A 22,709-nucleotide genomic window follows, 5' to 3' on the forward strand; every position below is an offset into this window, starting at 1 on the left:
TAACTGGGACTATAGGCGTGCGTCACCATGACCAGCTAATTTTTCTATTTTTTGTAGAGACAGGGTTTTGCCATGTTGCCCAAACTGGTCTCGAACTCCTGGGCTCAAGTGATCCTCCTGCCTTGGCCTATTAAAGTGCTGGGATTATAGGTGTGAGCCACTGCACCCGGCCAGCAATCTGCCAATATGTAGCATACTCTTTCACCTGGAAATTTTTTTGTGTGGAAAATCTATTGCAAGGAATTTACTCTAGGGAAATACTCAGAGGTGTAAAAATAACCTCAGGCATTTATAAGGTACCAAAATTTGGGGGGAAAAAACAAAAGCTGCCAAATAGGAGATAAATTATAAACTCTATAAATCACATTATAACACGAGAAGAGATTATTAAGTTAAAAAAAGGGCTACAAAACAGGATACACGATGTGATCTACCTTCTTTGGGGTAAGATTACAAGTGACTAAGGAAATGTTTTAAATTTTCTAGATATTAAGATGAGAATTTTGTTAGAACTGCACAGCAATTTTCACTAGTGCAGTTTAGTAATGAAAGGGAAGCTGAGCCTGGGCAGCATAGCAAGACTGTGTCTCTACAAAAACAAATACAAAATAAAAGTTAGCCAAACATGGTAGTGTGTGCCTGTAGTCCTAGGTAGTCAGAAGGCTGAGTTGGGAGAATAACTTGAGCCAAGAAGTTCAAGTCTGCAGTGAGCTATGATCTTGCCATTGTACTCCACCCTGGGTGACAGAGTGAGACCCCATCTCCAGGAAAAAAAAAAAAAAAAAAAGAAAGTGAATTACATAGTAACCAATAAATAATTAGACAGACAGACAAATACATAAATACCCTACCAAACAAGGTAGTAAACAAGGAGGAAGATTCAGGACCTGGGAGACCAGGGGGCCAGTCCAAGAGAGATGAAGTGGGTTTCTAGGATGGCACTGGGTGCAGTGGACCTGGGAAACAGTCAGTCCACAGCAGAGTATAGGACTCCAAAAGTGATATTTGCAAGAAAAACAGAACCAGGCCGGGTGCAGTAGCTCATGCCTGTAATGCCAGCACTTTGGGAGGCCAAGGCAGGCGTATCATGTGGTTAGGAGACCAAGACCATCCTGGCCAACACGGTGAAACCCCGTCTCTACTAAAAATACAAACATTAGCTGTGTGTGGTGGTGCATGCCTGTAATCCCAGCTACTCAGGAGCTGAGGCACGAGAATCGCTTGAACCTGGGAGGCAAAGGTTGCAGTGAGCCAAGATGAGCCACTGCACTCTAGCCTGGCAACACAGCAAAACTCCATCTCAAAAAAACAAAATTAGGCCGGGCGCGGTGGCTCAAGCCTGTAATCCCAGCACTTTGGGAGGCCGAGACGGGCGGATCACTAGGTCAGGAGATCGAGACCATCCTGGCTAACACGGTGAAACCCCGTCTCTACTAAAAAAATACAAAAAAACTAGCCGGGCAAGGTGGCGGGCACCTGTAGTCCCAGCTACTCGGGAGGCTGAGGCGAGAGAATGGCGTAAAGCCAGAGAATGGCGTAAACCCAGGAGGCGGAGCTTGCAGTGAGCTGAGATCCGGCCACTGCACTCCAGCCTGGGCGACAGAGCGAGACTCCGTCTCAAAAGAAAAAAAAACAAAAACAAAATTAAACTAAAACTAAAACAGAACAAAACAACACACACTAGAACAACAGAAAATAACTCCTTAGAAGTGTGTAGCAAACTAAACAGAAACGTACACTACAGAGGATTTAGGGTACAGAATGACAGAGACAGTGATTCAAAGACAAACAAACAAAAGATTTAACACAATTAACCCAATCCCAAGGGAAACAAAAAGTTACACAAGGAATGGAATGCACATCATACTTCACACTTAATTAATAGAAAAAATATATATAAAGTTGTAATCATGAAAATGGTAAATTGGATTAAACCACAAAGAGTGATAAAATCATATGGATGGACAGGGCAGAAGGAGGGGATAGGGAGTATAAGAGCTAAAATATAAAATAATCTACCACAAATAGGTAGCTAAACAATATATAAATGTATAAAATATAACAGCAATGTCCAGGCACAGTGGCTCACACCTGTAATCCCAGCACTTTGGGAGGCCGAGGCAGGCAGATCTGAGGTCGGGAGTTCACGACCAGCCTGACCAACATGAAGAAACCCCGTCTCTACTAAAAATACAAAATTAGCCAGGCGTGGTGGCACATGCCTGTAATCCCAGCTACTAGGGAGGCTGAGGCAGAAGACGGGCTTGAACCTGGGAGGCAGAGGTTGTGGTGAGCCGAGATTGTGCCATTGCACTCCAGCCTGGGTCACAAGAGTAAAACTCCGTCTAACACGGTGAAACCCCGTCTCTACTAAAAAATACAAAAAACTAGCCGGGCAAGGTGGCGGGCGCCTGTAGTCCCAGGTACTCGGGAGGCTGAGGCAGGAGAATGGCGTGAACCTGGGAGGCGGAGCTTGCAGTGAGCTGAGATCCAGCCACTGCACTCCAGCCTGGGCGACAGAGTGAGACTCCGTCTCAAAAAAAAAAAACAAAAAAACTCCATCTCAAACAAAAAAATAAATAAATAAAAATAATAGTAAATGTGTATTATGTAGATAGGTGGGAACAGCATAAACAACTGAAAAAATTGAAAGTAGTTGCCTCTGGAGAACGAAGGGAAGAGATAAATATCACTTTGTTACTTTGTTATAAGCTTCTCAGTAACAAATGAAGAGGCCGGGCGAGGTGGCTCAAGCCTGTAATTCCAGCACTTTGGGAGGCCGAGGCGGGCGAATCACGAGGTCAGGAGATCGAGACCATCCTGGCTAACACAGTGAAACCCCGTCTCTACTAAAAATACAAAAAACTAGCTGGGCGAGGTGGCGGGCGCCTGTAGTCCCAGCTACTCGGAAGGCTGAGGCAGAAGAATGGCATAAACCTAGGAGGCGGAGCTTGCAGTGAGCCGAGATCGTGCCATTGCACTCCAGCCTGGGTGACAGAGCAAGACTCCATCTCAAAAAAACACAAATGAAGTGCCTGTATCAGGGACTATAATCCCAGGTACTCAGGAGGCTGAGATGGGAGGATCACTTGAGCTCAGGAGTTCAAGACCAGCCTAGGTAAAATAGCGAGACCCCATCTCAAAACCATTTTTTAAAAACAAATACAAAAACTTTTAAAGTTGATCCTTATAGAGAGTAGCAGGAGAATCAGGGTGAGGCTGCACACTGGGAAGGCTCCACAGACCCAGGCTGAAGAACCTGCCTCACTGCAGACCCTGGGTATCCAAACTTTCTTTTCAGAATCAAAGGAGCACAACTGTACCTGTCAGCATTCCTCCTAATTCCTGCAAAAGCCTAAACTGCTACAGGCTGCAGGTGGACTCCAAGAACAAAGTATAGAGGCAGTAAATGGGAAAAGGACAGAGATCTGAGGAAGATCTACAAAAGCAGCATATGACGAAGTCCACTCAAAGCCATTCCCACAGCTCCCTACATGAACTAAAAGGATGAGCAGGTCCTGAGAGGTCAAGCCCATTCCTCCTGAACAACTTTTCTAGTTTTCCTTCCACTAAAATGGCCAACCCAGTTCCATGTAGCACAACCTACAGACCCCTGCCTGGCAGCTCCAGAGAGCAGAAAGCTCAAATCTGGCACAGCAAAAACCAGGACATGCACAAATATGGACTAAGGAAGCCTATTCAACTCTTCAAAGACTTGGGTTTATACAAGACATTCTCACCACGACTCCAGGACCCAGCACATTGCCCACCCCTAGGCAGGTGCTCAATAACATCTAACGACCAAGAAGCAGGTAAGCCTACCTTCCTTCTGTAAGGGTAGAGGACTCTGAGTGGACCTGAAGCCTAGAACCTCCATCAGAAACTGATCAGACTCCAGCCTAGACACTAGAGATGTAAGGAGGAGGAGTTTAAAGAAGAAAGGACAAGGCCAGGTGCCATGGCTCACGCCTGTAATCCCAGCACTTTGGGAGGCCAAGGAGGGCAGATCAAAAGTCAGGAGTTCAAGAACAGCTGGGCCACTATGGCGAAACCCCATCTCTACTAAAAATACAAAAATTAGCTGGGTGTAGTGGCAGGCGCTTGTAATACCAGCTACTTGGGAGGCTGAGGCAGGGAGAATCACTTGAACCCGGGAGGCAGAGGTTGCAGTGGGCTGAGATCGTGCCACTGTACTCCAACCTGGGTGACAGAATGAGACTCCATAAAAAAAAAAGAAGAAGAAGACAACGAAGAAAAAGAAGAAAGGGCAGCCCAGGCATGGTGCTCATATCTGTAATCCCAGCGCTTTGGGAGGCTGAGGCAGGCAGATCACCTGAGCTCAGGAGATTGAAACCAGCTGGCCAACATGGCGAAACCCATCTCTACTAAAAATATAAAAATTAGCTGGGCATTGTGGCAGGTGCCTGTAATCCCAGCTACTTGGGAGGCTGAGGCAGGAGAATCGCTTGAACCCAGGAGGCGGAGGTTGAAGTGAGCCGAGATTGCACCACTGCATGCCAGTCTGAGTGGCAGAACAAGACTCCATCTCGAAAAAAAAAAAAAAAGGGTAGCACCACCTCACTCAAGGACAGTTGGGCAGGCACTACCTCAAGATCTTCTTTCTAAGCCAGACGCAGTGGCTCATGCCTGGAATCCCAGCACTTTGGGAGGCCGAGGTGGGCAGATCACAAGGTCAGGAGTTTGAGACCAGCCTGGCCAACATGGTGAAACCCCCATCTCTACTAAAAACACAAAAATTAGCCAGGCATGGTGGCAGATGCCTCTAATCCCAGCTACTCGGGAGGCTGAGGCAGGAGAACCGCTTGAATCCGGGAGGCAGAGTTTGTAGTGAGCTGAGATCGCGCCACTGCACCCCAGCCTGGGCAACAGAACAAGACTCTGTCTCTAAATAAATAAATAAATATTTTAAAAAGATCTTTCTTCTGCACCCAAGTCCTACAGGGATCCTGGGAACAACTTCTCCAAGGCTGAGTCCATCATTTACCATCACCCCCTTTTTAATCTGGATGACAACTACTTAGTTTCCGTATATTTAATCAAGGCTATAAATTTATAGAGTATAATAGAGTGTTTATATGAAAGTTATATTTTAGGGACGGGCGCGCTGGCTCACGCCTGTAATCCCAACACTTTGGGAGGCCGAGGCGGGTGGATCACGAGGTCAGGAGATTGAGACCATCCTGGCTAACAAGGGAAAACCCCACCTCTACTAAAAATAGAAAAAATTGGCCGGGCGCGGTGGCTCAAGCCTGTAATCCCAGCACTTTGGGAGGCCGAGACGGGCGGATCACGAGGTCAGGAGATCGAGACCATCCTGGCTAACATGGTGAAACCCCGTCTCTACTAAAAAATCCAAAAAACTAGCCGGGCGAGGTAGCGGGCGCCTGTGGTCCCAGCTACTCCGGAGGCTGAGGCAGGAGAATGGCGTAAACCCAGGAGGCGGAGCTTGCAGTAAGCTGAGATCAGGCCACTGCACTCCAGCCCCGGCGACAGAGCAAGACTCCGTCTCAAAAAAAAAAAAAAAAAAAAATAGAAAAAGGCCGGGCGCGGTGGCTCAAGCCTGTAATCCCAGCACTTGGGAGGCCGAGACGGGCGGATCACGAGGTCAGGAGATCGAGACCATCCTGGCGAACACTGTGAAACCCCGTCTCTACTAAAAAATACAAAAAACTAGCCGGGTGAGGTGGCGGGCGTCTGTAGTCCCAGCTACTCGGGAGGCTGAGGCAGGAGAATGGCGTGAACCCGGGAGGCGGAGTTTGCAGTGAGCTGAGATCCGGCCACTGCACTCCAGCCCTGGCGACAGAGCAAGACTCCGTCTCAAAAAAAAAAAAAAAAAAAAAAGAAAAAATTAGCCAGGCGTGGTGGCGGGCACCTGTAGTCCCAGCTACTCGGGAGGCTAAGGCAGGAGAATGGCATGAACCCAGGAGGCGGAGCTTGCAGTGAGCCGAGATCATGCCACTGCACTCCAGCCTGGGCGACAGAGCAAGACTCCGTCTCAAAAAAATTAAAATAGGCTGGGCGTAGTGGCTCAAGCCTGTAATCCCAGCACTTTGGGAGGCCGAGACGGGCGGATCACGAGGTCAGGAGATCGAGACCATCCTGGCTAACACGGTGAAACCCCGTCTCTACTAAAAAATACAAAAAAAATTAGCTGGGCGAGGTGGCGGGCACCTGTAGTCCCAGCTACTCGGGAGGCTGAGGCGGGAGAATGGCGTGAACCCAGGAGGCGGAGCTTGCAGTGAGCCGAGATCTGGCCACAGCACTCCAGCCTGGGCGGCAGAGCGAGACTCTGTCTCAAAAAAAAAAAAAAAAAAAGAGGAAAAAAAATTAAAATAAAACAGTTATATTTTAGGCCAGGCGCGGTGGCTTACGCCTGTAATCCCAGCACTTTGGGAGGCCGGGGCAGGCAGATCACTTGAGGTTAGGAGTTTGAGACCCGCATGACCAACATGGAGAAACCCCATCTCTACTAAAAATATAAAATTAGCCAGGCATGGTGGTGCATGCCTATAATCCCAGCTACTCAGGAAGCTGAGGCAGGAGAATCACTTGAACCAAGGAGATGGTTCAAGAGGTTGCAGTGAGCCAAGATTGTGCCATTGTACTCCAGTCTGGGCAGCAAAAGCAAAATTCCATCTCAAAAAAAAAAAAAAAAAAAAGTTATATTTTAGGAAGCAAAGGAAAAGATCTCAATGAGGTCTTTAAGTCCTGTGTTAATGAAGTTATTTATTGTTATTATTATTAATATTATTATTATTTTGAGACAGAGTTTTATCCTTTTTGCCCAGGATGGAGTGCAATTAGCCAGGCATGATGGCACATGCCTGTAATCCCAGCTACTCGAGAAGCTGAGGCAGGAGAATCATTTGAGCCTGGGAGGCAGAGGTTGCAGTGAGCCAACTTCATGCCACTGTACTCCAGCCTGGGTGACAGAGTGAGACTCTGTCTCAAAAAATATGTATATAATAATAACTCCAAACCAATTTAATGTCCCTGTCTAGGGGAACTAGAGACTCGGATAGCTTCTCTCAGTGTTTCAGGACTGGCTGACTTTTCCTTCAGACTTCATTCACAGGCACTTCTGACATGGATCCCTAACAAACTGACTGATCCGAATGCAGGTGTACATTTTATTTTTTCTTTTTATTTTAAATAACCAGCAGGTATAGGGTCAGGTGCTGAAGGGACATTGTGAGAAGTGACCAAGAAGGCAAGAGGTGAGCCCTCTTGTCACGCCCGTACAAGGGCCGCTTAAGGGCTCCTTGGTCAAGCAGTAATGCCAGTGCCTGGGAAGGCACCCGTTACTTAGCCGACCATGAAAGGGAGTCTCCTTTCCTTGGAGGAGTCAGGGAACACTCTACTCCACCAACTTCTTGTGGGAGGCTGGATATTATCCAGGCCTGTCCACAGTTATCCGGAGGCCTAAACCCCTCCCTGTGATGCTGTGCTTCAGTGGTCACACTCCTTGTCCACTTTCATGTTCCTCCCATACTCCCGGTTCCTCTTTGATCTCACTTTGTCACCCAGGCTGAGTGCAGTGGCGCAATCTTGACTCACTGCAAGCTCCGCCTCCCAGGTTCATGCCATTCTCCTGCCTCAGCCTCCTGAGTAGCAGGGATTACAGGCGCCCACCACCATGCGCAGCTAATTTTTTGTATTTTTTTAAGTAGAGACGGGGTTTCACCGTGTTAGCCAGGATGGTCTCAATCTCCTAACCTCCTGATCCACCCGCCTCGGCCTCCCAAAGTGCTGGGATTACAGGCGTGAGCTGCCGTGCCCGGCCTGATCTTTCTTACAAGTGCATAGAGGAAAATGCTGACGTATGCTGCCTTCCCTCTCTGCTTCGGTACCTAAAAGGGAAGGGCCCCACTGTCCCATGATCACGTGATTTGCTTGACCTTATCAATCACTTGGACAACTCACCCTCCTTACCCTGTCACCTTGCCTTTTTTTTTTTTTTTTTTGAGACGAGTCTCGTTCTGTTGCCCAGGCTACAGTGCAGTGGCATGATCTTGGCTCACTGCAAACTCCGCCTCCCAGGTTCATGCCATTCTCCTGCCTCAGCCTCCTGGGTAGCTGGGACTACAGGCGCCCGCCACCACACCCAGCTAATTTTTAGTATTTTTAGTGGAGATGGGGTTTCTTTTTTTTTCCTTTTTTTTTTTTTTTGAGACGGAGTCACTCACTCTGTCGCCGGGGCTGGAGTGCAGTGGCCGGATCTCAGCTCACTGCAAGCTCCGCCTCCCGATTCACGCCATTCTCCTGCCTCAGCCTCCCAGAGTAGCTGGGACTACAGGCGCCCGCCACCTCGCCCAGCTAGTTTTTTGTATTTTTTAGTAGAGACGGGGTTTCACCGTGTTAGCCAGGATGGTCTCGATCTCCTGACCTCGTGATCCACCCGTCTTGGCCTCCCAAAGTGCTGGGATTATAGGCTTCAGCCACCGCGCCCGGCCTGGAGATGGGGTTTCAACGTGTTAGCCAGTATGGTCTTGATCTCCTGACCTCATGATCCAGCCGCCTCGGCCTCCCAAAGTGCTGGAATTACAAGCATGAGCTACCACGCCCGGCCGCCCCCTTGTCTTGTAGTCAATAAATAGCGCGCCCAGCCATTAGAGGCCACTAAAGATCTCCGCGTCTTGGCGCGGTGGCTCAAGCCTGTAATCCCAGCACTTTGGGAGGCCGAGACGGGCGGATCACGAGGTCAGGAGATCGAGACCATCCTGGCTAACCTGGTGAAACCCCGTCTCTACTAAAAATACAAAAACTAGCCGGGCGAGGTGGCGGGCGCCTGTAGTCCCAGCTACTCGGGAGGCTGAGGCAGGAGAATGGCGTGAACCCGGGAGGCGGAGCTTGCAGTGAGCCGAGATCGCGCCACTGCACTCCAGCCTGGGCGACAGAACGAGACTCCGTCTCAAAAAAAAAAAAAAAAAAAAATTAAAAAAAAAAAAGATCTCCGCGTCTTGGTGGTAGTGGTCCCCGGGCCCAGCTGTTTTCTTTTTATCTCTTTGTCTTGTGTCTTTCTTATAATCCTCGTCTCCGACATGGGGAAAACACCCGCTAAGCCCCATAGGGCTGGACCTCTCCCTCCTGGTTCAAGCAATTCTCGTGCCTCAGTCTCCCAAGTAGCTGGGACTACAGGCACATGCCACCATGCCCAGCTAATGTTTGTATTTTTAGTAGAGATGGGGTTTCACTGTGTTGGCCAGGGTGGTCTCGAACTCCTGAACTCAGGCAATCCACCCACCTTGGCCTCCCAAAGTGCTGGGATTACAGGCGTGAGCCACAATGCTTGGCCTTTTTTTTTTTTTCAGGCAGGGTCTCACTCTGTCACCCAGGTTGGAGTGCAGTGGTGCAATCTTGGCTCACTGCAACCTCTACCTCCTGGTGGAGTGATCCTCCACCTCAATCACCTGAGTGGCTGGGACTACAGATGTACACGCGCCACCACGCCCATCTAATTTTTGCATTTTTTGTAGAGATGACACTCTCTACACGTTGCCCAAACTGGTCTTGAACTCCTGACCTCAAGTGATCCACCTGCCTTGGCCCACAAAGTGCTAGGATTAGAGGCGTGAGCCACCACGCCCAGCTCAGATGTACTTTTTCTTCCATTTCACACCTCAATTATTACTCACTAGTTCTCTGTGGTCTAAATTCCATCTTCCAAAAGAGAGAACCATTTTATTAGCTTGAGTCATCTATATAAAACAGTAGCTAGAACTATCAGAGACTCCAAAGCAGATGACAACGGGGGGCGCAGGGTGGCGTGGTGAAGGAGCAGCAGCTGTGAGCCAGCTGACCAGCAGAACCACAGTTACCTTACTCTCCTTGGGGGTAACAAACCAACCCCATGAATGTGTTCTGAGTAAGAGGATGCCCAGCACCAGATACCAACCTCTCTAAAAAGAGTCTTCCGGAAACAGTCAAAGGTCCCAGAGTACATGGGAGGTTGTCCAGGCAAACTCGGTGGCTGTGTCTGCAGTCGGACCTGAAACCAGAAGTTAAAATGCAGTCACCTACCAGAATCAGAACTGCCTGTCAGCAGCAATGGCCCAACTGTCTACCAAACTGAACAGGAAAGGCTGTACCTATGTACATGTCTTTGGCATTCACTTAACCTGCTGGATTCAAACTTCTCTTTCATTAGTACTTCATTCCTTTTATTAGCAAATAATATCCCATTGTATGAATAAATCACATTTTGTATGCCTGCCTATTCATCAGTTGATAGACATTTGTGTTTTTCCTTTTTTATTATTATGAATAATGCTGCTATAAACATTTGTGTACAAGTTTTTTGTGTGGATATATGTTTTCACTTCTCTTCAGTATTGTATTGGTCAGAATACTCCAGAGAAACAGAACCAACAGGAGATATATATCAAGAGATTTATTATAAGCAATTAGCTCATACAATTATGAAAGTTGAGAAGTCCCAAGATCTGTAGTCAGCAAGTTTGAGACCCAAAAAGAACCAAAGATTCAGTTCAAGTCTGAAGGCAGGAAAAGACTAATGTCCCACCTCAAGTATTCAGGCAGGAGTTCCCTCCTACTTGCAGGGAAGTATCAGTCAGCCTTTTGGTCTACTTAGGCCTTCAACCGGATGAGGTCCACTCACATTAGGGAGGACAATTAGCTTTAATCAGTTTATAGATTCAAATATTAACATTCAAAACCACCCTCACAAGTACACTCAGAAAAATGTGAGACCAAATATCTAGGTACTCTGTGGCCTAGTCAAGATGACACACAAAATTCACCATCACAGGTATTTATCCACTAGCATAATTTCTAACTTATATGTTAACTCTGTTTAAACCTTTTCAGGAACTGCCAGACTGTTTTCCAAAGTCGCTGTACCATTTTATATTCCCATAAGCAGTCTAGGAAGGGTCCCAATTTCTCCATATCTTCAATACTTATTATCTTTAATATATATAATTTTTTTCTTTTTTTTTTTTTTGAGATAAGGTTTCACTCTGTAACTCAGGCTGGAGTGCGGCAGTGTGGTCAATTGCTCACTACAACCTTTGACCTCCTAGGCTCATGCAATCCCCACCTCAGCCTCCCAAGTAGCTGGGACTACAGGTGCACACCACAACACCAGGCTAATTTTTATTGTTTTTGTAGAGACAGAATCTCACTATATTGCTCAGGCTATATCTATCTTTTTTTTTAAGCCATCATAGTGGGTACGAGGTGGTATGTCATTGTGATTTTGATTTACATTTCCATGATGGATAATGACGTTGAACAACTTCTCACATGCTTATTAGCCCATCTTCTTCAGAGAAATGTCTATTTAGATCCATGGCTGGGTGTGGTGGCTCACATCTGTAATCCCAGCACTTTGGGAGGCAGAGGTGGAAGGATCACCCGAGGCCAGGAGCTCGATTACAGAAAGCTGTGATGGTGCCACTACACTCCAGTTTGGGTAACAGAGCAAGACCTGGTCGCTTTTTATTTATTTATTTATTTTTTGAGACAGGGTCTCACTCTGTCGCCCATGCTGCAGTGCAGTGGTATGATCTTGGCTCACTGCAACCTCCACCTCCCAGGCTCAGATGATCCTCCCACCTCAGCCTCCCAAGTAACTGGGACCTCAGGTGCATGCCACCATGCTTGGCAATTGTTTTTTTGCAGAGATGGGGTTTCACCATGTTGCCCAGGCTGATCTGAAACTCCTGGACTCATACAATCTGCCTGCCTCAGCCTTCCAAAGTGCTACAATCACAGATATGAGCCACCATGGCCAGCCAAGACTCAGCCTCTTTAAAAAAAAAAAAAAAAAAAAAGAAAAAGAAAAAGAAGAAAAGAAAAGAAGGCCAGATGCGGTGGCTCACACCTGTAATCCCAGCACTTTGGGAGGCTCAGGTGGGTCAATAACCTGAGGTCAGGCGTTCAAAACCAGCATGGCCAACATGGCGAAACCCTGTCTCTACTAAAAATACATAAATTAGCCAGGCATGGTGGCATGCACCTATAATCCCAGCTACTTGGGAGGCTGAGGCAGGAGAATTGCTTGAACCCAGGAGGCAGAGGTTGTAGTGAGCCAAGATCGCACCTTTGCACTCCAGCCTGGGCAACAGAGTGAGACTCCTTCTCAAAAAAAAAAAAAAAAAAAAAAAAAAAAAAAAGGAGATCCTTTGTCCTTTTTTCTTTCTCTCTCTCTCTCTCTCTCTCTCTCTCCTCTCTCTCTCTCTTTTTTAAGAGGCAGGGTCAGCCGGGTGTGGTGGCTCATGCCTGTAATCCCAGCACTTTGAGAGGCCAAGGCAGGCGGATCATGAGGTCAGATCCAGACCATCCTGGCCAACATGGTGAAACCCCGTCTCTACTAAAAATACAAAAAATTAGCCGGACGTGGTGGCGGGTGCCTATAGTACCAGCTGCTCGGGAGGCTGAGGCAGGAGAACGGTGAAAACCCGAGAGTCGGAGCTTATAGTGAGTCAAGATGGCGCCACTGCACTCCAGCCTGGGCAACAGAGCGAGAATCTGTGTCAAAAAAAAAAAGAGAGAGAGAGACAGGTTCTTACACTGTCACCCAGACTGGAGTCTTTGCCCATTTTTAATTGGATTATTTGTCTCTCTTGTTTTTTTTGAGGTGGAGTCTTACTTTATCACCCAGGCTGGAGTACAGTGGCTCAATCTCAGTTCACCACAACCTCCACCTCCTGGGTTCAAGTGATTCACCTGTCTCAGCCTCCCACGTAGCTGGGATTACAGGTGCGTGCCACCATGCTCGGCTAATTTTTGTTTTTTTTTTTCAGTAGAGACAGGGTTTCACTATGTTGGCCAGACTGGTCTCGAACTCCTGACCTCAGGTGGTCCACCTGCCTCAGCCTCCCAAAGTGCCGGGATTACAGGCATGAGCCACCAGCCCGGCCCTGATAAATGTTAATTGTTGTTTTAAGTCACTAAGTTTTGGGGTAAGTTGGTTTTGTTTTTTGGGTTTTTTGAGACAAGGTCTTGCTCTGTCACCCAAGCTGGCATGCAGGGGCGCCACCTTGGCTAACTGCAGCCTTGAACTCCTGGGTTCAAGTGATCCTCCTGCCTCATTGGAGTAAACTGTTAAACTGCAATAGATAACTGATATATCCAGTTACTTTTGCAGTCTTTTTCCTGAATTTTGTTTTGTTTTGTTTTGAGACAGAATTTCACTCTTGTTGCCCAGACTGGAGAGCAATGGTGTGATCTTGGCTCACTGCAACCTCCGCCTCCCAGGTTCAAGAGATTCTCCTGCCTCAGCCTCTCAAGTAGCTGGAATTACAGGCATGTGCCACCACGCCCAGCTAATTTTGTATTTGTGTACTTATTTTTATTTATTTATTTATTTTTTTGAAACGTGGTTTCACTCTTGTTGCCCAGGCTAGAGAGCAAAGGTGCGATCTGGGCTCACTGCAACCTCTGCCTCCCATGTTCAAGTGATTCTCCTGCCTCAGCCTCCCAAGTAGCTGGGATTACAGGCATGCACCACCACACCCAGCTAATTTTGTATTTTTAGTAGAGACAGGATTTCTCCATGTTGCTCAGGTTGATCTCGAACTCCCAACCTCAGGTGATCTGCCCGCCTTGGCCTCCCAAAGTGCTGGGATTACAGGTGTGAGCCACCACGCCGGGCCTAATTTTGTATTTTTAGTAGAGACGGGGTTTCTCCATGTTGGTCAGGCTGCTCTCAAACTCCCAACCTCAGGTGATCTGCCCACCTCAGACTCCCAAAATGGGATTACAGGCGTGAGCCACGGCGCCCGGCCCTTCCTGGATGTTTTTCCTGCTCACTGTTCTGCTTCCAAATTCTTCTCAAGGTTGCTATTACACTAAACTTTCCAAAATATCATTTTTACCATGTTGTTTCTTTATTTCTTTAGAATCTCTTATTCTTGTATTTGTCAGGTCCTTCCATGTCACCATTTCTACCATTTTTTTAAATTTCTTTAGAATTTCTTATTCTTGTATTTGTCAGGGCCTTCCATATTAAACCAAGGAAGTCCCTCTCTGGGCAACAGAGGTGACATGCAAGTCTGAGGGGTTTATGAACACAATAGAAATGCCCAGAGGCCACCACGCCTTTACATCCAAAATCCCTCATATTGTCTCAACATCCCAATTAGCTGGGATTACAGGCGCCTGCCACCACACCCAGCTAATTTTTTTGTATTTTTATTAGAGATGGGATTTCACCATGTTGGCCAGGCTGGTCTCCAACTTCTGACCTCAGGTGATCCACCTGCCTCAGCCTCCCAAAGTGCTGGGATTACAGGCATGAGCTCACCGTGCCCAGCCTAAGTGGTATTATTTTATAATATGATCCCCACTTGCAAGCCACACTCACCTTCACTCCTGCCTTCCCCACACCAGACTGTCTGGGTCTCCCTACTTCTTCAGTCCGAACTCAGCCAGTACTTGAATGCTTGTTCTAACGCACCACCTTCCATAGAGCCTTTTCATGCCCCACTCTGAAGCGTTGCAGCTTTTGGCTTGTCAGGACACACGGACCACAGCTCAGTTACACTATCTTGGACTTTTTTTTCTTCTAAACCTTGGACCTCTGAAAATACCTTAAGGTCAGGCTTTGATTGGAGTCCACCTAGCTTACTAAGGCCAAAAACACAGCAGTTAGCAATTTGTGGTTTTGGTTTAAGCTAAAGAGAGGCTTTCTGGTTGCTAAATACACCAGTGAGCATTTCAGTTATTTGCACTTCAGTGCAGAGGTCATCCAGTCCTTCTTGGGAGTGACATCAAGGACAAAGATGATAGGAGCTACATTGGTATGTATGTATGTGTGTATACATATATTTTTTCTTTTTCCTTTTTTTTTTAAGGGTGGCCCCAGAGGCCTAGAACTAATAAGATATCTGCCTATATGGACAAAGAGCAGGAAGAAAGGCCAGATAATCGTCCCTCAGTAAACAGTGCTGCTTGGAATGACCACTGTCAGGGAAGCATTAACACAGGGCATTTACCATCAGCTAAATAAATATTTGATTTCATGTTGCACAATGACGTAGCCAGTCCAGCTACTTTAACCCTGGTCTTCCTACAGAATGACCCCAGTATGAGTTCTACCTCAGGGCAGCTCCTCTCTTAGATGAAAGGCAGCAAAGAGCTTGCTGCCCAAGCCTGCCAAGAGGAAGTGCCCACAAAACTATTTCGCTGTGGAGGAAATCTGACCCAACATCCTAACCCCTCACATGGGCTTCCAATCCTTTAAAACTCATGTCTGCTCCCCACAGGCCCACCCTGGCAATGACTTGTCAATTTTCTTCAAGTCTATGTCCAGAAATAAAGTGAGAAAACTTGGATGCAGCTTCGAGTGCTAAGCCATGGGGGATGGACTTTGGTCCTCCAGCAAAGCATTAATGAAGGTGTTGCAAGGGGAATAGTTGAGATATGATAAGAGGAAGACCAGAAAGCAATCCCTGATGAATGTCCTCCCTCCCAAGCCTCAGTCTGACCATAGCTTCCTTATCTGGGAGTTGTGAGAACATGGTTGGCCTTGTGCAAAGCTGATCACCTTGCTTTCCGTGGAAGGGGCTCGGTCACTGAGGTCATCATTGCTTCTCACAGGGATGCCTCTGCCCAGTAGGCTGAGCAGGCCACCGTTGGGTGACAGGCCGAAGAGTGTCAAGTACCTCCCCGGGCCGGGAAAGGTGCGAAAGAGATGGTTACTCTTGACCCAGGGGAATGTATCAAAGGACACCTCCAGAACAACCGCACCTGTCTTTAGTTGTCTTCCTGGGGCGGGCTTTACAGGGGACCTGTTTCAAACCTAATGATAATGTTAGAGTTGGCTGAAACCAGAACTATGGAAAGACGTTTTTTCTTTCCCATCCCTAAAGAAGTGGCGTAGGATCAGGAGAGACTGCGGGACAGAGAACTTTACATCAGAGCTCTTGACAGGCAGTTAGAGGCTGCTCACTTTGGGCCGCCGCCTGGCTCTTTGGGGCGGAAGGTACAGCTTCCTGCCCACCCCTGAAAGAGAGATTCCCTAGACTTCTCACGGAAGCTCACACAGGTCCCTCTTCTGCCCAGCGGCCGCGCCTCGCGGGGAACCATGCTTTGCGCGCCCCGCCCGGGCCTCCTCCCCAAAGCCTGCGACCCAGCCTCCCGCACCTTGACCGTGTCGAGAGGGTGACCCACGAACACCAGGCACACGCCGCCAAAGCCGCCGGCCAGCAGGTTCTTGAGCGGGCTGATGGGTTTCGGCTGGTCGGCCATAGTTAGTCCGTCTGTAATTCAGTCTGTCAGTTCTCGGGCAGTACTGGCTTCGCAGCCCCAGCTGCAGCGCCGGCGCCGCCGACCTTTCACCCACTTTCGGGTGGGCGGGGCACGAGCCTGGGGCAGGTCGGGAGGAGGACCCAGTGGACATGGTCGGGCTTCCGCCCGGGGCTGCTTCCGGTCTCGGCCCCGCCTCGATGGGCGCGTCAGAGCGCAAAGCCGCATGGGCGGGGTTTGGGAGTGTCGGCCGACGGGCCTATTCCTCAAGCCTTCCCAGTCTTCAGTGTTTCCTCCTCTGAACTCCGGTTCATCTACTCACTCCAGAGAGATCAATTGCGCCCTGCCAAATACCAGGCGTCCTTCTAGGTGCTGGAGGCACCTCTGGTAGTACAACACACAGGTCCCTGTCCTCCTGGAATTTACAGACCATAGCAAAGATAAATAACCGAAAAATGCATGGTGTATCAAGTAGTAATACGTACTACCGAGAAAAATTCAGGAAGAGAGTTAGAGGGCGTGTGGGACAAGTGATTTGCAATTTTAATTAGTTGAATAAGAGAGGGTTTAATTGAAAAGGTGACAAGATTCAAGACCTAAGATGAGAGAGGAAGTTCTGTTCATACATAACCGGGTAAAGGGTGAGGAACCTTCCACTCAGAAGAAAAAATGCAAAAGCCTTGAGATGGTCTGTGCCTGACATGTTTGAAAAACCACAGGAAGAGGGAGGGTAGTAGCTGATGAGGCGACAGAGGTTTTGGAGGCACTAGAAGACAGATTTGGGGCCGGGGGCGGTGGCTCAAGCCTGTAATCCCAGCACTTTGGGAGGCCGAGATGGGCGGATCACGAGGTCAGGAGATCGAGACCATCCTGGCTAACACGGTGAAACCCCGTCTCTACTAAAAAAATACAAAAAAACTAGCCGGGCGAGGTAGCGGGCGCCTGTAGTCCCAGCTACTGGGGAGGCTGAGGCAGGAGAATGGCGTTAACCCAGGAGGCGGAGCTTGCAGTGAGCCAAGATCCGGCCACTGCACTCCAGCCCTGGCGACAGAGCGAGACTCCGTCTTAGGAAAAAAAAAAAAAAAAGAAGACAGATTTGGGCCTGGTGTTATGACTCATGTTGTGCCACTGCACTCCAGCCTGGGCAACAAGAGCAAAACACTGTCTCAAAAAAAAAACAGTTAAAGGCCGGACGCAGTGGCTCATGCCTGTAATCCCAGCACTTTGGAAGGCCGAGGCAGGTGGATCACCTGAGGTCAGGAGTTCAAGACCAGCCTGGCCAACATGGTCAAATCCCATCTCTACTAAACATACAAAAACTTGCCAGGCGTGGTGGCAGATGCCTATGCCTGTAATCCCAGTTACTCAGGAGGCTAAGGTAGGAGAATCGCTTAAGCCCAGGAGGCGGAGGTTGCAGTGAACTGAGATATTACCACTGTCTCTCCTCTGAAGGACGGAGAAGTCATTGCAGGGTCCTGAGTGGGGAGCGACATAGTCTGACATCGTTATCAGGATCCCCCTTTGATTGCTGGGTGAAAATAGACTCCAGGGGGCAAGAAGAAACAAGGAGCCTTGAGGAGGCTAAAAGCCATGGCCAGAGATGTTGACTTGCACCAGGGCATAACAGAGGAGGTAGTAAGAAGTGGCCAGAGGCTGGGCGCGGTGTAATCCCAGCACTTTGGGAGGCCGAGGCGGGCGGATCACGAGGTCAGGAGATCGAGACCATCCTGGCTAACACAGCGAAACCCCGTCTCTACTAAAAATACAGGTAGTGCGCACTTGTAGTCCCAGCTACTTGGAGGCTGAGGCAGGAGAATGGCGTGAACCCAGGAGGCGGAACTTGCAGTTAGCCGAGATGGCGCCACTGCACTCCAGCCTGGGTGACAAAGTGAGACTCTGTCTCAAAAAAAAAAAAAAAAAAAAAAAGGAAGTGGCCAGATTCTGAATATTTTCTAAAGAAAAAAAACATTCTAAGTTGTCAATTAATAGGATATAAGGTGGCCAGGCGCGGTGGCTCACACCTGTAATCCCAGCACTTTGGGAGACCGAGGCATACAGATCATGAGGTCAGGAGATCGAGGCCATCCTGGCTAACACGGTGAAACTCCATCTCTACTGAAAATACGAAAAAAAAAAAAATAGCCCTGCGTGGTGGCAGGCACCTATAGTCCCAGCTACTCGGGAGGCTGAGGCAGGAGAATGGCATGAACCTGGGAGGCAGAACTTGCAGGGAGCCGAGATTGCGCCACTGCAGACCAGCGTGGGAGACAGAGCGAGACTCCATCTCAAAAAAAAAAAAAAAAAAAAGAATTATGGGCCAAATGCAGTGGCTCATACCTGTAATCCCAACATTTTGGGAGGCCCAGGCAGGCGGATTACGAGGTCGGAGTTTGAGACCAGCCTGGCCACCATGATGAAACCCTCTCTCTACTAAAAATACAAAAATTAGCCAGGCATGCTGGCACGTACCTATAATCCCAACTGCTCAGGAGGATGAAGCAGGAGAACCACTTGAACCCAGGAGGCAGAGGTTGCAGTGAGCCAAGATCACACCACTGCACTCCAGCCTGGGTGACAGAGTGAGACTCTGTCTCAAAAAAAAAAAAAAATTATGCTAATGGTTTTGGCCTTAGCAACTAGAGAGGAGTCACCTTTACCTAGGTCAGGGGAGACTGGGGAGGAGCAGATTAGTAGAGGGGGAAAGCAAATTTTGGACATGTTGAGTTTGAAATTTCTATTAGACAGAGATATTTCAGTCTGGCATTCAGAGGACAGCCTTAGGCTAGCAATGAAATTTGACAGTCATCAGCCAATTTAGATCACCAAGGGAGTGAGTGGTGATTTAAAATAGAAGTTCAGAGATGGAGCCTTTCGTCCTTACACTGTTAGGAGATTAGGAAGATGAAAAGGGACTAGGAAAAGAGAAAACAACATAGAAGTGACCCTGGGTCACTGGGTCCTGGAACCCCTAAGAAAAGAGCATTGGCCGGGCGCGGTGGCTCAAGCCTGTAATCCCAGCACTTTGGGAGGCCGAGGCGGGCAGATCACAAGGTCAGGAGATCGAGACCATCCTGGCTAACACGGTGAAACCCCGTCTCTACTAAAAAATACAAAAAACTAGCCGGGCGAGGTGGCGGGCACCTGTAGTCCCAGCTACTCGGGAGGCTGAGGCAGGAGAATGGCGTGAACCCGGGAGGCGGAGCTTGCAGTGAGCTGAGATCTGGCCAGTGCACTCCAGCTAGGGTGACAGAGCGAGACTCCGTCTCAAAAAAAAAAAAAAAAAAAGAAAAGAAAAAAAAAAGAAAAGAGCATCAACTATGCCTGATAGGTAGACATAGCCACTGAATATAGCAATAAGGAATTCATTGGTGACATTAACAAAAACAGTTCCTGTGGCCAGGTAGTGGCTCACACCTGTAATCCCAGCATTTTGAGAGGCTGAGGCAGCAGATTGCTTGAGGTCAGGGGTTCAAGACCAGGCTGGCCAATATGGTGAAACGCAGTCTCTACTAAAATTACAAAAATTAGGCTGGGCACAGTGGCTCACACCTGTAATCCCAGCATTTTGGGAGGCCGAGGCGGGAGGATCACGATATCAGGAGTTTGAGATCAGCCTTACCGAATGATGAAACCTCATCTCTACTAAAAATACAAAAATTAGCAGGCGTGGTGGCAGGCTCCTGTAATCCAGCCCAGGCAACAACATGGAGACTCCATCTCCGAAAAAAAAAAAAGATACAAAAATTAGTCAGGTGTGGTGGCGGGCACCTGTAGTCCCAGCTACTCAGGAGGCTGAGGTATGAGAATTGCTTGAACCCAGGTGGCAGAGGTTGCAGTGAGCCAAGATCTTGCCACTGCACTCCCGCCTGGGTGACACAGAGAGATTATATCTCAGAAAAAAAAGAAAATAATTGAACCTCATACTCAGTCAAACTAGCATCCAAGCAGGAGGATGAAACAATATCACTCAACTATGCAAACAAAAATGTAGGAAGTTGGCTCATTCCTGTAATCCCAGCACTTTGAGAGGCCAAGGCGGGCGGATCATGAGGTCAGGAGATCGAGACCATCCTGGCTAACACAGTGAAACCCCGTCTCTACTAAAAATACAAAAACAAAATTAGCCAGGCGTGGTGGTGGGTGCCTGTAGTCTCAGCTACTCGGGAGGCTGAGGTGGGAGAATGGTGTGAACCCGGGAGGCGGAGCTTGCAGTGAGCCCAGATCATGCCACTGCACTCCAGCCTGGGTGACAAGCAAGACTCTGTCTCAAACAAAACAAAACAAAACAAAACGTAGGAAGTTTGCTATGCATGGCTGGGCATGGTGACTCATACCTGTAATCCCAGCTCCTTGGGAAGTCAAGGCGAAAAAGAACACATAAAAATTAAAAAGCAAAAAATAAAACCAAGAAAGAAGACATGGCAAGCAAATAAATTTGTGAAATCTGAAATCTGTAGTTATCTTTATGATCATTGATGTTGAAGTTTGCTATATGTGGGAAGGGCGTGGTGACTGAGGCCTGTAATTCTAGCACTTTGGGATGCTAAGATGGGAGAATTGGCCGGGCGCAGTGGCTCAAGCCTGTAATCCCAGCACTTTGGGAGGCCTAGACGGGCGGATCACGAGGTCAGGAGATCGAGACCATCCTGGCTAACACGGTGAAACCCTGTCTCTACTAAAAATACAAAAACTAGCCGGGCAAGGTGGCGGGCACCTGTAGTCCCAGCTACTCGGGAGGCTGAGGCAGGAGAATGGCGTGAACCCGGAAGGCGGAGCTTGCAGTGAGCTGAGATCTGGCCACTGCACTCCAGTCCGGGCGACAGAGCAAGACTCCGCCTCAAAAAAAAAAAAAAAAAAAAGATGGGAGAATTGCTTGAGCAATTCTCAAGTCAAGACCAGTCTGGGAAACATGGCAAGACACCCTCCATCTTTAAAAAAAAAAAAAAAAAAAAAAGGTTGGCCTTTTTTTGTTTGTTTGTTTTGAGATAGAGTCTGGCTCTGTTGCCCAGGCTGGAGTGCAGTGGCATGATCTCGGGTCACTGCAACCTCTGCGTGAGCTACCGCGCCTGGTGACCTTTTTTTTCTTTTTTTCTTTTTTTTTTTTTGAGACGGAGTCTCGCTCTGTCGCCCGGGCTGGAGTGCAGTGGCTTGATCTCAGCTCACTGCAAGCTCCGCCTCCCGGGTTTACGGCCAGCCTCCCAAGTAGCTGGGACTACAGGTGCCCGCCACCTCGCCTGGCTAGTTTTTGTTTTTGTATTTTTTAGTAGAGACGGGGTTTCACCATGTTAGCCAGGATGGTCTCGATCTCCTGACCTCGTGATCCGCCCGTCTCGGCCTCCCAAAGTGCTGGGATTACAAGCTTGAGCCACTGCGCCTGGCCCCTTTTTTTTTTTTCTTTAGAATCTCACTCTGACACCCAGGCTGAGTGCAGTGGCATGATCTTGCCTCACTGCAACCTCCAGTTCCTGGGTTCAAGCGATTCTCCTGCCTCAGCCTTCTGAGTAGCTGAGACTACAGGCATGCACCACCAAATCTGGCTAATTTTTGTATTTTGTAGAAATAGTGTTTCACCATCTTGGCCAGGCTGGTCTCAAACTCCTGGCCTCAAGTGATCCAACCACCTCAGCCTTCCAAAGTGCTAGGATTACAGGCATGAGCCATCGCGCCCAGCCTCCACTTTCTTTTTTCTTTTTATTTTTTGAGACAGAGTCTTGCTCTGTAGCCCAGGCTAGAGTATGTGGCATGACTGCGGCTCACTGCAACCTCCCTGCCTCCTGGGTTCAAGCAATTCTCCTGCCTCAGCCTCCTGAGTAGCTGGGACTGCAGATGCCTGCCACCATGCCCAGCTAATTTGTTGTATATTTAGTACAGACACGGTTTCACCGTGTTAGCCAAGATGGTCTCAGTCTCCTGACCTCATGATCCACCTGCATCCGCCTCCCAAAATGCTGGGATTACAGGCGTGAGCCACTGCACCCAGCCAAGCCTCCACTTTCTTTTTCTTTTTTTTTTTTTTTTGTTTTGAGACAGAGTCTTGCCCTGTCACCCAGGCTGGAGTGCAATGGCAAGATCTGGGCTCACTGAAAGCTCTGCCTCTCGGGTTCACAGGATTCTCCTGCCTCAGCTTCCCCAGTAGCTGGGATTACAGGCGCCCACCACCATGCCAAGCTACTTTTTGTATTTGTAGTAGAGACGAGTTTCACCATGTTGACCAGGCTGGTCTCCAACTCTTGACCACATGATCCACCCACCTTAGCCTCCCAAAATGCTGTGATTACAGGCATGAGCCACCATGCACAGCCTCCTCTATTTTCTTATTTGAAAAACACATTGATTTTTTTTTTTTTTTCTTTTTTGAGACAGTGTCTTGCTCCTGTCGCCCAGGCTAGAGTACAGTGGCCAGATCTCGGCTCACCACAACCTCCGCCTTCTGGGTTCAAGCAATTCTCCTGCCTCAGTCTCGCAAGTAGCTGGGA

At 48.4% G+C, this 22,709-nt stretch overlaps 1 protein-coding gene across 3 annotated transcripts in view; it reads right to left on the reverse strand.

Moving 5' to 3' along the window:
- SLC25A20 (solute carrier family 25 member 20) overlaps positions 1–16,444 on the reverse strand; it is a 43,531-nt gene extending 27,087 nt beyond the window's left edge. For 2 of the 3 annotated variants that reach the window (XM_033206599.1, XM_033206589.1), the window contains exons 1-2: positions 16,132–16,444; positions 9,917–10,009 (exon numbers count right to left, since the gene is read on the reverse strand). In XM_033206599.1, the coding sequence (XP_033062490.1) occupies positions 9,917–10,009; positions 16,132–16,236 (198 nt within the window). In that variant the 5' untranslated portion in view covers positions 16,237–16,444. Of the gene's footprint in view, positions 1–9,916; positions 10,010–14,350; positions 16,063–16,131 lie in introns of those variants that run through there. The other variant, XM_033206609.1, reaches the window with a different exon arrangement.
- Positions 16,445–22,709: the final 6,265 nt, after the last annotated feature.

This window comes from Trachypithecus francoisi, unplaced genomic scaffold (assembly GCF_009764315.1).
Source record: "Trachypithecus francoisi isolate TF-2019V2 unplaced genomic scaffold, Tfra_2.0 Lachesis_group0, whole genome shotgun sequence".
Taxonomy (NCBI): domain Eukaryota; kingdom Metazoa; phylum Chordata; class Mammalia; order Primates; family Cercopithecidae; genus Trachypithecus; species Trachypithecus francoisi.